This window comes from Delphinapterus leucas, chromosome 10 (assembly GCF_059928025.1).
Source record: "Delphinapterus leucas isolate spDelLeu-1000000601 "Yukka" chromosome 10, BTC_Dleu_Yukka2, whole genome shotgun sequence".
Taxonomy (NCBI): Eukaryota; Metazoa; Chordata; class Mammalia; order Artiodactyla; family Monodontidae; genus Delphinapterus; species Delphinapterus leucas.
The window spans coordinates 57,596,391-57,612,774 of NC_143138.1; the positions used below are offsets into that span (position 1 = coordinate 57,596,391).

Genomic DNA, 16,384 nt, shown 5'->3' on the forward strand with positions numbered 1-16,384 from the left:
TGCTGAGCCTGCGCGTCCGGAGCCTGTGCTCTGCAGCGGGAGATGCCACAGCAGTGAGAGGCCCGCGTGCCGGAAAGAAAAAAAAAAAAAAAAAAAATAAGAAAAAAGCTTGAGGGACTTCCCTGGTGTTGCAGTGGTTAAGAATCCACCTGCCAATGCAGGGGACACGGGTTCAAGCCCTGGTCTGGGAGGATTCCATATAACGGAGAGCAACTAAGCCCATGCGCCACAACTACTGAGCCTGTGTTCTAGAGTCCGTAAGCCACAACTATTGAGCTCACATGCCACAACTGCTGAAGTCCGTGCACCTAGAGCCCGTGCTCCACAGCAAGAAAAGCCAGAGCAATGAGAGGCCCGCGCACCACAACGAAGAGCAGCCCCCGCTCACTGCAACTAGAGAAAGCTTGCCCACAGCAAAGAAGACCCAATGCAGCCAAATATAAATAAATAAATAAATAAATTTATTTAAAAAAAAGAGATAAAAGCTTGAATGGGCATTTTACAGAGAGGCTATTCAAATGTCCAATAAATGTATAAAAGGTGCTTAGTAGTCAATGGACATCAAACAAGTGCAAATAAAAACACGAGATAGTACTATACATACTCCAGAACAACTAAAATTTTTAAAACGGACAATACCAAGTGTGGACATGGACGTGGAGCACTGGGAAATTCCACATCTACGCATCTCCATCATGACCTTTTTACTAAAGCTGAACATACATATACTATAACCCAGCAAGTCCATGCCCAGAAGTTTAAAGTTCAATAGATATGCACTATAAAAGACCCATACAAGAAAAAAATGTCCATAACAGTACTATTCATGTGCTCTAAAACTGTCTAGCAACAGCAGAATAGAAAATGTGGAACTCCTTTAAGATGGCAGTGTGGGAAGACGCAGAGTCAGCGTCTCCCCACAACTAGGGCACCTGCCAGCGCTGGTGGGGGGCTCTGACCCCAAAGAGACGGGAGGAATCCCAGAGTGAACCGGTAGGATGTAGGGGGACCAAGGGGGGAGGAGAAATGGAGGCCAGACAGGATCGGCTCCCCTGAGGCTGGGGAGATCAGGAGAGGGAGGTGGGAGGGACTCTCCAGGAAGAGTGGGAGAGGAGCAGAGGGTGATCGCCTGGCCCACTGGTGTCGGGGAGGCTCCTGAGCTCCCAAGCCAGTTCCCCCCCACAAAGCCCCATCCAGGCCACATGGGTTCTGGGGGCACAGGAGGGCAGCTGGGGAGATCAGGAGTGGCAGGTGGGAGGGGCCCCCGAGGAGGAGGGGGAGAGAAGCAGAGGGTGTTTTCCCCACCCACTCGGGCCCAGGGAGCCTACTGAGCTCCCAGACCAGTTTCCTGTCCTCCAAGGCCCACCCCGCATTGGTCCTGGGGGTATAGGAGGGAGGACAGGGAGATCAGGATTGGCAGGTAGGAGGGGCCCTCCCAGACCCCAGACCGGAGGAGCAGGAGAGGAGAGGAGGGCGTTTGCCCCACCCACTCAAGCCCAGGAAGCCTGCTGAGCTCCCAGGTGAGGTCCCCCACCCTCTGAGACCCGGGGTGGGGGGCATGCCTGGGCCCCTTCTGTTCCTTGAGCCTAAGCCCCACCCCCCCACAGCCCCCAGGGCCTTTTCCAGCCCTGTGGGTGCTGAGCATTGGCTCCACCCACCGCCCAAACCTCACCCTTGCTTAGGCCCTGCTCTCCATAGCCAAGGCCTTCCCCCCGCTCCTTTATTTTTTCTTTTTTCTTCTCCCTCCTCCTTTTTTTTACTATTGTTGTACTGACGTACCTTCCAGTTGTTGATTCATCTATATTTTAATTTTACATTCTTTCTAATATATCTATTAGTTTCCTAGTCTAATTTTATTTTTTACTTTGTTATTGTTCTCTTTTCTTTGCCACCCCACACAGCTTGTGGGATCTTGATTTGTGAGCACAGGGTTGGGCGGAAGCTCCTGTGGTGGGAGCTCCGAATCTGAACCACTGGACTAATAGAGAACCTCAGACCCCAGGGAATATTCATCAGAGTGAGGTCTCACAGAGTTCCTCATCTCAGCACCAAGACCCAGCTCTACCCAAGAGCCTACAAACTCCAGTGTTGGAAGCCTCAGGCCAAACAACCAGTAAAACTGGAACACAATCCCACTCATTAAAAAAAAAAGAGAGACAGCAAAAAAATATGTCACAGATGAAGGAGGAAGGTAAAAAAACCCTACAAGACCAAATAAATGAAGAGGAAATAGGCAATCTATCTGAAAAAGAATTCAGAGTTATGATAGTAAAGATGATCCAGAATCTCAGATATAGAATGGAAGCACGGATTGAGAAAATACAAGAAATGTTTAACAAAGATCTAGAAGAACTAAAGAACAAACAAACAGAGATGAACAACACAATAAATGAAATGAAAAATACACTAGAAGGAATCAGTAACAGAATAACTGAGGCAAAAGAAGGAATAAGTGAGCTGGAAGACAAAATGGTGGAAATAACTGCCGAGGAGCAGAAAAAAGAAAAAAGAATGAAAAGAACTGAAGACAATCTCAGAGACGTCTGGGATAACACTAAATGCACCAACATTCGAATTATAGGGGTCCCAGAAAAAGAAGAGAAAAAGAAAGGGTCTGAGAAAATACTTGAAGAGATAATGGAAAACTTCCCTAACATGAGAAAGGAAAGAGTCACCCAAGTCCAGGAAGCACAGTGAGTCCATACAGGATAAACCCTAGGAAAAACACACCAAAACACATATTAATCAAACTAACAAAAACTAAGTTCAAAGAAAAAATATTAAAAGCAGCAAGGGAAAAACAAAAAATAACATGCAAAGGAATCCCCATAAGGTTATCAGCTGATTTTTCAGCAGAAACTCTGCAGGCCAGAAGGGAGTGGCAGGATATACTTAAAGTGATGAAAGAGAAAAACCTACAACCAAGATTACTCTACCCAGCAAGGACCTCATTCAGATTCGATGGAGAAGTCAAAAGCATTTCAGACGAACAAAAACTAAGAGAATTCAGCACCACCAAACCAGTTTTACAACAAATGCTAAAGAAACTTCTCTAAGTGGGAAACACAAGAGAAGAAAAAGACACACAAAAACAAAACCAACTAACACACCATTGTAGAGCAATTATACTCCAGTAAAGATGTTAAAAACAAACAAACAAACCCAAAACAATTAAGAAAATGGTAATAGAAACATACCTATCGATAATAACCTTGAATGTAAATGGATTAAATGCCCCAACCAAAAGACACAGACTGGCTGAATGGATACAAAAACAAGACCCATATATATGCTGTCTACAAGAGACCCACTTCAGACCTAGGGACACATACAGCCTGAAAGTGAAGGGATGGAAAAAGATATTCCATGCAAATGGAAATCAAAAGAAAGTTGGAGTGCAATACTCATATCAGATAAAATAGAGTTTAAAATAAAGACTGTTACAAGAGATAAGGAGGGACACTACATAATGATCAAAGGATCAATCCAAGAAGAAGATATAACAATTAAAAATGTTTATGCACCCAGCAGAGGAGCACCTCAATACATAAGGCAAATGCTAACAACCATGAAAGGAGAAATTGACAGTAACACAATAATAGTAGGAGACTTTCTAACACCTCACTTACACCAATGGACAGATCATCCAAACAGAAAATAAATAAGGAAACACAAGCTTTAAATTACACAATAGACTAGATAGATCTAATTGATATTTATAGAACATTCCACCCAAAAGTGGCAGAATACATTTTCTTCTCAGGTATACGTGGAACATTCTCCAGGACAGATCACATCTTGGGTCACAAATCAAGCCTCGAAAAAGTTAAGAAAATTGAAATCATATCAAGCATCTTTTCTGACCATAATGCTCTGAGACTGGAAATCAATTATAGGAAAAAAAGTGTAAAAAACACTGGAGGCTAAACACTGTGCTACTAAATAACCAAGAGATCACTGAAGAAATCAAAGAAGAAATTAAAAAATACATAGAAACAAATGACAATGAAAACACGATGACCCAAAACCTATGGGTTGCAGCAAAAGCAGTTCTAAGACGGAAGTTTACAGCAATTCAATCTCACCTCAAGAAACAAGAAAAATCTCAAATAAACAATATAACCCTACACTTAAAACAACTAGAGAAAGAAGAACAAAGAAAACCCAAAGTCAATAGAAGGAAAGAAATCATAAAGATCAGAGCAGAAATAAATGAAATCGAAATGAAGAAAACAATAGCAAAAATCAATAAAACTAAAAGCTGGTTCTTTGAGAAGATAAACAAAATTGATAAATCCTTAGTCAGACTCATCAAGAAAAAAAGGGAGGGCTTCCCTGGTGGCGCAGTGGTTGAGAGTCTGCCTGCTGATGCAGGGGACACGGGTTCGTGCCCCAGTCTGGGAGGATCCCACATGCTGCGGAGCGGCTGGGCCTGTGAGCCATGGCCGCTGAGCCTGCTCGTCCGGAGCCTGTGCTCCGCAGCAGGAGAGGCCAAAACAGTGAGAGGCCCGTGTACCGCAAAAAAAAAAAAGAAAGAAAGAAAGAAAAAAAGGGAGAGGACGCAAATCAATAAAATTAGAAATAAAAAGGGAGAAATCACAACTGACACTGCAGAAATACAAAGGATAAGAGACTACTGCAACAACCATATGCCAAAAAAATGGACAACCACGAAGAAATGGACAAATTCTTGGAAAGGTACAATTTTCTAAGACTGAACCAGGAAGAATTAGAAAATATAAGCAGTCCTATCACAAGTAATGAAATTGAAACCAGAATTTAAAATCTTCCAACAAACAAAAGTCCAGGACCAGATGGCTTCACAGGCAAATTCTATCAAACATTTAGAGAAGAGCTAACTAACACCAATCCTTCTCAAACTCTTCCAAAAAATTGCAGAGGGAGGAACACTCGCAAATTCATTCTACAAAGCCACCATCACCCTGATACCAAAACCAGAAAAAGATATCACACACACAAAAAAATTATAGACCAATATCACTGATGAACATAGATGCAAAAATCCTCAACAAAATCCTAGCAAACAGAATCCAACAGCACATTAAAAGGATCATACACCATGAGCAAGTGGGGTTTATCCCAGTGATGCAAGGATTCTTCAATATACGCAAATCAATCCATGTGATACACCATATTAACAAACTGAAGAATAAAAACCATATGATCATCTCAATAGATGCAGAAAAAGCTTTTGACAAAATTCAACACCCATTTATGATAAAAATTCTCCAGAAAATGGGCATAGAGGGAACTCACATCATCATAATAAAGGCCATATATGACAAACCCACAGCAAGCATCATGCTCAGTGGTGAAAAACTGGAAGCATGTGCACTAAGATCAGGAACAAGACAAGGATGTCCACTCTCACCACTATTATTCAACATGGTTTTGGAAGTCCTAGCCACAGCAATGAGAGAAGAAAAAGAAATAAAAGGAATACAAATTGGAAAAGAAGAAGTAAAACTGTCACTGTTTGCAGATGACATGATACTATAAATAGAAAATCCTAAAGATGCCACCAGAAAACTACTAGAACTAATCAATGAATTTGGTAAGGTTGCAAGATACAAAATTAATGCTCAGAAATCTCTGGCATTCCTATACACCAACAACGAAAAATCAGAAAGAGAAATTAAGGAAACACTCCCATTTAGCACTGCAACAAAAAGAATAAAATACCTAGGAATAAACCTGCCTAAGGAGGCGAAAGACTTGTACTCAGAAAACTATAAAACACTGATGAAAGAAATCAAAGATGACATAAACAGATGGAGAAATATACCATGTTCTTGGATTGGAAGAATCAATATTGTGAAAATGACTATACTATCGAAAGCAATCTACAGATTCAATGCAATCCCTATCAAATTACCAATGGCATTTTTCACAGAATTAGAACAAAAAAATCTTACAATTCGTATGGAAACACAAAAGACACCGAATAGCCAAAGCAATCTTGAGAAAGAAAAATGGAGTTGGAGGAATCAGGCTCCCTGACTTCCAACTATACCACAAAGCTACAGTAATCAAGAGAGTATGGTACTGGCACAAAAACAGAAATATAGCTCAATGGCACAGGACAGAATGCCCAGAGATAAACCCACACACATATGGGCACCTAATTTACGACAAAGGAGGCAAGAACATACAATGGAGAAAAGACGGCCTCTTCAATAAGTGATGCTGGGAAAACTGGACAGCTACGTATAAAAGAATGAAATTAGAACACTACCTAACATCATATACAAAAATAAATTCCAAATGGATTAAAAACTTAAACGTAAGACCAGACACTATAAAACTTTTAGAGGAAAACATAGGAAAAACACACTTTGACATAAACCACAGCAAGGTCTTTTTTGATCCACCTCCAAGAGTAACAGAAATAAAAACAAAAATAAACAAATGGGACTTAATTAAACTTAAAAGCTTTTGCACAGCAAAGGAAACTATAAAGAAGACAAAAAGACAACCCTCAGAATGGGAGGTAATATTTGCAAATGAAACAACAGACAAAGGATTAATCTCCAAAATATACAAACAGCTCATGAAACTCAATACGAAAAAAACAAACAATCCAGTTAAAAAACGGGCAGAAGACGTAAATAGACATTTCACCAAGGAAGACATACAGATGGTCAAGAGGCACATGAAAAGATGCTCAACATCACTAATTATTAGAAAAATGTAAATCAAAACTACAATGAGGTATCACTTCATGCCGGTCAGAATGGCCATTATCAAAAAAGCTGGAAACAATAATTGCTGGAAAGGGTGTGGAGAAAAGGGAACCCTCCTGCACTGTTGGTGGGAACGTAAAGTGATACAACCACTATGGAAAACAGTACGGAGGTTCCTCAAAAAACTAAGAATAGAATTACCATATGACCCAACAATCCTACTACTGGGCATATACCCTGAGAAAACCATAATTCAAAAAGAGACATGCACCACAATGTTCATTGCAGCACTATTTACAATAGCCAGGACATGGAACCAACCTAAATGTCCATAGACAGATGAATAGATAAAGAAGATGTGGCACATATATACAATGGAATATTAGTCAGCCTTAAAAACAAATGAAAATGAGTTATTTGTAGTGAGGTGGATGGACCTAGAGTCTGTCACACAGAGTGAAGTAAGTCAGAAAGAGAAAAACAAATACCATATGCTAACGAATATATATGGAATCTAAAAAAAAAAAAAAAAAGGTACTGATGAACCTAGTTGCAGGGCAGGAATAAAGAGATAGACATAGAGAATGGACTTGATGACATGTGGTGGGAGGGTGAAGTTGGGCAAAGTGAGAGTAGCGTCAACATGTATACACTACCGAATGTAAAATAGTTGGCTGGTGGGAAGCAGCAGCATAGCACAGGGAGATCGGCTCGGTGCTTTGCGATGACCTAGAGGGGTGGGATAGGGACAATGGGAGGGAGGTTCAAGAGGGAGGAGATATGGGGATATATGTATGCATATGGCTGATTCGCTTTGCCGTGCAACAGAAACTAACACAGTATTGTGAAGCAATTATCTCCAATAAAGATCTATTAAAAAAATAATAGAAAATGTGTTATATTCATACAATAATCTATTATACAGTAATGGAAATAAACTACTACTACATGCCATAACATTAGTGAATTTGACAAACCTCAGGCTGAGAGAAAGAAGCCATACATAAAAGAGTAAATACAGTAAAATTTCATTTGTAGAAGTGCAAAAACAAGCGAAACTAGTGATGACAGAAGTCAGAGTAATACATATGTCAGGGGACAGCAGTGGGAGTAGTTACTGACTAGGAATCTTGGTCTGGGTAGTGGTTATACAGGTACATAATATATAAAAATTCATTAAACCCACTTCAAAAATTGTTCATTGAGCACATACTCTGTGCTAAGCATTGAGCTGGGAATATAGGTAAAAACACAGACTTTGCTATAATGGAAGTCGCAATCTGACAGAAGCTTGGGAAATAACCCTAATTTTATGAGGTCAACATCATATACCAGAAAGTATTCCTTTCCAAAAAATATACTAAGTTCTGTCATCACAAAAAGAGTAGACTAAGCCAGTAAATGTTAATCTCTAATTTACTTACCCATCATAGTAAATGTTTTCCCTGAACCAGTCTGTCCACTGTAAAAAAGAATGTTTCATATATTATTTTCACACATGAAATTTAGAAGACTACCCTATTTTAATATGGTCTACTAGTATATAAATTTTCCCCACAAAGAACTAATTGTCTTTCTTTTTTAAAATTATATCAGGTAAAAAGTGAATGATACATGTTCTTTCTCTACTATTCTACCACTAAGACTTAACCACTCTTAACTGTCTAATAAATGCTTCTGGATTACACAGACATGGCCATCAGAGTTTTCATTTAATTTTTATTTACAAAACTGGAATGATGCTATTCATACTTCTCTGCAACCTGTTTTTTTCCCTTAATTTTTATCTCACACATCTTTCTATGCTGGTAAATAGAGATCTGCCTCTTTATTTTTAATGGCTACATAGTATTCCATGAATGTACCATAATTTATTTAATCAGAACCAGCTAGACATTTTTTTCCAATTTTTGCTATTCTAAATAATGCACCAATTCTCTTCCTAAATTCTGCCTTTAAAAGATACTAAGATGTCTTCATTTAAAAATAAAGCAATTAAAAACATCCTTATGCTATAGGCTTGATTTTTTTTTTTTTTGTATAGTGTCATATCTCCTCAGGTACACCAAGAAACAGGAGAAACAAAAAACTAAAGTTAAAATTTAGGGACTTCCCTGGTGGTCCAGTGGGTAAGACTCCATGCACCCAATGCAGGGGGCCCAGGTTTGATCCCTGGTCAGGGAACTAGATCCTGCATGCATTCCACAACTAAGAGTCCACATGCCGCCACTAAAGATCCCACGTGCTGCAACTAAGACCTGGTGCAGCCAAAATAAATATAAATAAATATTAAAAGAATAAAAACAAAATAAAAATTTATGTTGAAGGTAGATGTCAGTTAGGATGTTAAATGTGTTTACATTGGACTCATGGCACAAATATAAAGTTTTGAGTTTACTTTTTGGTTCAATGCCCCAAGAGCTAGAAAACAGTATAATCTAGTTGGTTACCTCTTTCTTTCGGAAGTAGGGGAAAAAAAGTTCTTCAGTTAACTCAGAATAAGAAATGGATACTGCTGAGCGTCCTACTTGAAAGTGAAGGGGACACTATTAACAATAACTCTAGAATTAAGACTGTCTAAGGTAAACCAGAAGGTATGCTCAACTAAGCAATAAATCAATGCTCACTTCTCTCCATATGTTTCTCATTTCTGCCCTTGACTACCAAAAGCAATTTTCAAATTAAATATTATAATTAGTATGCTTAAGGATCTTCAAAGAAAACAGTTCTGAAGATATATAATCTCTGGTAATTGTGGCTCTTATTTCAAATTGATTTTTGAACTCTACCACTCAAAATATTCTGTGGAAAAAAAAATCTTTTTTTTTCTTGAGAAGACATGAGAAAATGGTTATCTGCTTCATGGGTCAAGAGAGAATATTTAGTTCTGCTGAACACAACTGAAAAGTAAGCATGAGAGGCAAAGGCAAATTTTCAAGGAAGAATTTGTGCACAAGATGAACCCAAGCTTTAAACTTATTTTTTATTTTCTTGTATTTTGAGCCAATTACAGATGAACCAAGGGCACACACACACAAGAAAGCATCAGCTGCTCAGAATTAATTACATAATTCACTACATCCTATTAAAAACCTCCGGTTCTAAATAAAATTAGGAAGTCTATTGCTAGAAGAAAAGGAAAAAATAATTGTACTACAAATTATATTCCTATTGATGAAATAAATCTGAAATGATTCACCTTGTAAAAAAAACTGACCTTCTAGAACTGCCAAGGTTGTCAGCTTACATTACAACATTAAACCTAGAGCAGTATTTTAAGGATGCCAGCATTTAGAAATTCAGAATCATCATGCACTTTTTTTTTTTTTTTTTTTTTTTTGGCTGCGCTGTGAGCCTTGCAGAATCTCAGTTCCCTGACCAGGGATTGAACCCAGGCCCTCGGCAGTGAAAGCACCAAGTCCTAACCACTGGACCACCAGGGAATTCCCATCATCATGCACTTTCAATATATATTTGGAAGACAGATTGACAGTTTCTTATACTATATGACCCAGCAATGTATTCCTACATATGTACTCAAGTGATTTGAAAACTTATGTTCACACAAAACCCAATATTTGAATGTTTGTAGCAACTTTATTCATAATTGCTAAAAACTGGAAGCAACCAAGATATCCTTTAACAGGGGAGTGAATAAAAAAACGGTGGTAAATCCACACAGTAAAATACTACTCGGCAAAAAAAAAAAAGGAAAGAAAGAAAAAGCAAAAGCTGCTGATGCATGCAACAACATAGACAAATCCTAAATGAAAAAAGCCAGAACCAAAAGGCTACATATTGTATGATTCCAATCATATGACAGTCTGGGAAAGGCAAAGCTATAGGAATGGAAAATTTGTTAGTGTATCCAGAGGTGGCGGGGGGCGGGGGGCGGGGGCGGGGGGCGGGTAAGTGGCTGACTATGAATGGGACAAACAGGAGGAACTTTGAAGGTGGAGAAACTGTTCTCTTCAATAGGTGTGCTAAATGCTTGGGTCTCTGCATTTGTCAAAACACTATGCAACTGTACATCACAAAGGGTGAACTTTAAAGTATGCAAACTAAATAAACAAACAAAACACATCAACTAGGATGTCAGAGACCCCAGGATGGAATGTATCTAATTGAATTACAAGTTCATGACATACTGCACTGAAAGGTGTAGGTGGAAAAGGGGCTGGCCTAAGTAAGTTTACAAAATGAGGTTCTGACTAGAAATTGTAGGACTTAAGGAAAAAAAAAAAGGATCTGTACATAAACACTGCATGCAGTAAATTTGTTCTTCACAGGGATACAGGCTAACAATTCTGAAACTGCTTTACATGTGTACTGGGGATGAACAAATAAATAAACGGATGGTAGCAGTGGGAGCCCGGGTTTCTCACTGTCAGCAAGGAAGTTACAGATAAACAAGAAAGGAAGGTTAGAATGAACCCATGTGGATTCTAAACCCTTGGATTAGAGTCAGAGACATCAGTATGAACTCAAGTTTACCTTACCGTATATAGAAATGTATAGAAACAGAAACAATTATAGATATGTCTGTATACATGACTTAGTATACATACATATATTACCTAGCTCTGTCTGCTGAAAAGGCCTAGAAGCAATGACACTCCAGTAGCAACAAACACACCGAGTGCCCTTAGTTTCTAAACACCATTCTCCAACAAAAGGAACCAGGGCTCCTTGCCAAAATGGCTGATTCTAGGTCTCAGACAGGGAAAATATAAGATGAGCCAGGAGCGTACTGTAGCATCATAAAGGAAGTGCTCAAAAAACAAAAGGATGTGACATGTCAAAGGGACACAGAAACCAACCTCAAAAAGCTCCCAATGGCCAAGCTAGAACAATGTAAGCAACAAGATAAACATAATGTAGCATTAGATTATAACCCAAAGTATGAAATAAATATATGTAAGTCCATACCATACAAATGAATTAATTAATTAATGGGGGCAAAAAGACAAATCTTCCTTACAGAAGAATCCCAGATAACATGTAGATCCTCTCCAGGAGGTAGTTTAATCCCTGCCCCCTTGCTTACACAGGTGGGGCCAATAAGATCACATGAGTCCTTAAAATTAAAGAACATGCCCACCTCAGTCAGAGAGCAACATGACTAAGGAAGAGCAAGAGTTGCATGTCATTGGCTTGGAAGATGGAGAAAGGGGGCTGTAAGCCAAATAATGTAGATGGCCTCTAGAAGTCGGAAAACAGATTCTCCTCTAGAGCTTTCAGAAAGGAACACAGCCCTGCTGACACCTTTATTTTAGCTCAGAGACCGGCGTCAAACTCCTGACTTACAGAACTGTAAGACAATAAATTTGTGTTGTTTCAAGCCACTAAGTATGTGGTCATTTGTTACAGAAGCCATAGGAAACAAATAGAAGCACTTACTATTGTACCCTTGTATAAGGAAACAGTGAACAACTTACTATGCAAAGATGGTACCATTATAGCCACTCATGCAAGACTCCACAATGCCTTTGGCCACAGTTGAGAACACAGACTCCTATAAGTGTTAAGCACCAAATATGTTAACATTTCACAAAAATGAAAACATTTTTCCTAAACTACATTCTAAAATATAATAAAATTTGTGTGCAAATTTTCATTTGCAATAACATGAAAATTATATCTACTATAGGAAAAAGGCTAAAATAGCTAATATGATAAAACTGTAAACATAATTATGTCCATTAATCTCCTATGCAATTATAGATTTAAACCTCACATCTAGAGTTTATATAGAATTTTGCATACTGCACGCAATATTATACTGGTATTAGCATAAAATACATAGCCCTATATGTTCTTCAGTACTTTTCCCACAAGCTTATACTAAATAATCAGTACCTGATTTTTATTTTCATTTTTATATATAAATAGATGCAGCCTTATCAACAATGCAAGAATTCGTAGATCTGCATTGTCTAGTATAGTAGCCATGCACCACATATGGCTACAGAGCACCTGAAATGTGGCTAGTCCAACTTGAGATGTGTTGTAAGTATAAAACATACACCAGTTTTGGAAGACTGAACATGAAAAAAAAAAGGAATGGAAAAATATCTCATTAATAACTTGCTTTATGTTCCTTACATCTTGAAATGGTATTTTAGATATACTGGGTTAAATAAGATACAGAAGTAAAACTAATTTTACCTGTTTCTTTTTTACTTTTTAAAAATGTGGCTACTAGGGAAATCCCTAGTGGTCCAGTGGTTAGGACTCTGCGCTCTCACTGCTGAGGGCCCGGGGTCAATCCCTGGTTGGGGAACTAAGATCCTGCAAGCAGCACAGCACGACCAAAGATGTGGCTACTAGAAAATGTTAAATTATATATATGCCTCACTTTCTATTTCCATTGTCCAGCCATGCCCTAGATGAAAAAAGATCCAAAGACCTACATGTCTCACCAAAAACATCCATGTGTATGAGGGAATAATCAAGATGTGTGATGTCCAATGCAGCAGCCATTAGCCATATGCGGCTATTACTTAAATTAATTAAAATTAAATAAAAATTAAAAGTCAGGTCCTCAGATGCACTAGTCATATTTCAAGTGCTCAACAGCCACATGTGGCTAGGGCATCTGAGAAATTAATCGGAAAAGGTGAATTTGAAATTTTAATTAATCTTAATTAATTTAAACTTAAATAGCCATGTGTATCTAGAGGCTAATGTAATGGACAGCACATTTACAGAACATTTCCATCACTGCAGAAAGTTCTATTGAATAGTGCTAGCTAGATTTTAACTAAATTGTCCTTAATTAGAAAAAGTTATTGACACCATAGCAATCTTGTTTTTTTTGGCCATGCCTTGTGGCATGTGGAATCTTAGTACCCCAACCAGGGATCAAACCCGTGCCCCCCTGCATTGGAAGCGCGGAGTCTTAACCACTGGACCGCCAAGGGAGTTCCAACACCACAGTAATCTTAAATCAATCACTCTCTGCTATGGATTGAATGTCTCCCCAAAATTCATATGTTGAAACACTAATCCCCAATGTGATGGTATTTGGAGATGGGGCCTTTGGGAGGTAATTAGTCATGAGAGTGGAGCCCTCAGGATAGCAGTACAGGCACACCTCAGAGATATTGTGGGTTCGTTTCCAGATGAGCTCAATAAAGTGAATATAGCAATAAAGCAAGTCACATGAATTTTTTGGTTTCTCAGTGCATATAAAAGTTATATTTGTACTATACTGTAGTCTAGTAAGTGTGCAATAGCATTATTTCTAAGAATACAATGTACATGTCTTAATTTAAAAATACTTTATTGCTAAAAAATGCCAAAACAATTACAATAGTAACATCAAAGATTACTGATCACAGATCACCATAATAATAACAAAAAAGAACAAAATATTTCAAGAAATATTGACCAAAATGTGACTCAGAGACATGAAGTGAACAGTGTTGTTGGAAAAATGATGGTAATGGAGTTGTTCAATGCAGAGCTGCCACAAACCTTCAACTGTAAATAAACACAGTATCTAAAAAGTGCAATAAAGTGAGGTATGCCTGTAGTGCCCTTATAAGAAGAGACACAGAGAATTCTCTCTCTCCACCGTGTGAGGACACAGTGGAAGACAGCTGTCTACAAGCCAGGAAGTGAGTCCTCACCAGACGCTGGATCTCTTGCACTTGATCTTGGATTCCCAACCTCCAGAAATGTGAGAAATAAATGTTTGTTGTTTAAACCACCCAGTCTATGATATTTGTGTAATGGCAGCCATAACTAAGACACTCTTCTTGGGCTTCCCTGGTGGTGCAGTGGTTGAGAGTCCACCTGCTAATGCAGGGGACACGGGTTCGTGTCCAGGTCCAGGAAGATCCCACATGCCGCAGAGCGGCTGGGCCCGTTAGCCATGGCCGCTGAGCCTGCGCATCCGGAGCCTGTGCTCCGCAACGGGAGAGGCCACAACAGTGAGAGGCCCGCGTACCGCAAAAAAAAAAAAAAAAAAAGACATTCTTCTTAAACTAGGCAGTTCAACTTTACTTATCAATCATCCAAGTGGTTCTGAAAAGTACACCTTCACCAACCTCCATCACAGGTTGGAGAGGGAAAATAAAGCAGGCTTGTCATTCTAGTACAAAGTCTGATGAAGGAAGAAAAATATTTAATAATATTAAATTTTAAATATTTATGGAATGTTTGAGCTTCCTTATCTGAGATCTGTCAAACTAAAGAGACCAGAAGTGAAATCCTCCCAAATAATAGACTCTTATACGTTCCAAATGAAAAGTTTAGTTCCCAAAATCATCATTACCTGAGTGGTGTCCATTTCTGCCACATGATCAAATATGAAGGTTTTGGGCTCAGGGTTGGAGTGCAGCCGGACAGTCATAGAGGACAGCACAGATAGGCATAAGTTTTGCTCTCCATCAGCTGATCCAGAACCCTCTGTAGGTGGGCGAATTCGCACAAAAACTTTGATAGCATCGCCTTCATTACTAAAGACAAAAAAATATAGCAGCTAAGTTTACTGGAGAAAAAGGATCTAAGCCTCATATTGCCTCTAGTGTTTCTATTCTGAGTTCCCCCAATAAAGTACGAGATCTACCCATTTACGTTTACCTTTTATCAAGAGTCTCCCATAACCCACACCCTTTACTGATTTGCTTCATATCAGCCAACTTCAAAAGCCTTTACTTGAAATCATCTGAAAGGCAGCTCTAAGCTCTGCTTGTCTCTGACTTCCTTTTTAATAGCAATAATAAAGTAAGTCATCCCAAGGGAGAATTATGTTACTGATTCCATCTTTTAGCCTGGAAGGTGAGGGGACAGGGGCTGGGGAGGAGATGTGATTTTTCCATATTTCCAGGTAGCCGAGGACAAAGCTTAATGCTGAAACAAGGAACCCTCACTTACTATGCTAAATGGTTGCTTTAGGAATACTACATCCCTAATTCTTTTGGTCTCATCAATAAGATTTTTTCCTTACCTTGGTTGGTTAGACTGACAATTTGTCACACTGCGTAACTCAGCTAGAAAAAGAGATAAGAAGTCATTAAAGGTTTTTAAAAGTAAAACATGAAAACCCGATTCTTCTAGCCTATTCTTCAGTTGCTGACACTCCTCAGTCTTCCAGCTCCCTGGCCTGGGCGTGACAGGGGACAAGCCTAGATCTTCCACTCCATTCTAACTGTAAGCAGATAGGTTAGGGGGTCCCTGGAGAAAGAGAACCAGGAATGGCTTTCTTGACATAAGAGAACCCATTTTGGTCTAAGCCATTTTGTGGTCTAAGCCTGGCGCAATGCTTGCCCTCAAACAGGTCTCAATAATTAATGACCTTAAGGGGAGGAAATGTAGAAACAAGGAGGAGCAGTCGAGAAACCACAGTGCAGCCTTGGGGCAGCGTCCAGGTTCCTCAAGGGATATACATAATAACATACCTTTGAGTTCTGCAGGAACTAAGGCCCATAGTCAGGTGGAGGATGGAATTACGATGGTGACCCTCCAGGCTTCAGTCGACTAAGGCTTGGACTCTTGTCGACCTTTGCCCCAACTCTATGCTAAATTTCCTCAGTTCAATCAAGTCCCTCTATGAATATGTATGTATGCTTAGCTTAAGACTTCCCCAATTTTGCTGTTCAGGGAGAGACTGCTTTGGGAAGATCCAGGTATTCTCCTCTTGCTGTAAGTAATAAATCCTAGAGGATGGGGAG

At 39.2% G+C, this 16,384-nt stretch overlaps 1 protein-coding gene across 2 annotated transcripts in view; it reads right to left on the reverse strand.

Moving 5' to 3' along the window:
• KIF15 (kinesin family member 15) overlaps positions 1-16,384 on the reverse strand; it is a 75,481-nt gene that overhangs the window by 53,737 nt on the left and 5,360 nt on the right. The window contains exons 2-5 of one of the 2 annotated variants that reach the window (XM_022553825.2): positions 15,661-15,703; positions 14,986-15,169; positions 12,143-12,219; positions 8,129-8,166 (exon numbers count right to left, since the gene is read on the reverse strand). In XM_022553825.2, coding sequence (XP_022409533.2) covers positions 8,129-8,166; positions 12,143-12,219; positions 14,986-15,169; positions 15,661-15,703 — 342 coding nt within the window. Of the gene's footprint in view, positions 1-8,128; positions 8,167-12,142; positions 12,220-14,985; positions 15,170-15,660; positions 15,704-16,384 lie in introns of those variants that run through there. The other variant, XM_089919078.1, reaches the window with a different exon arrangement.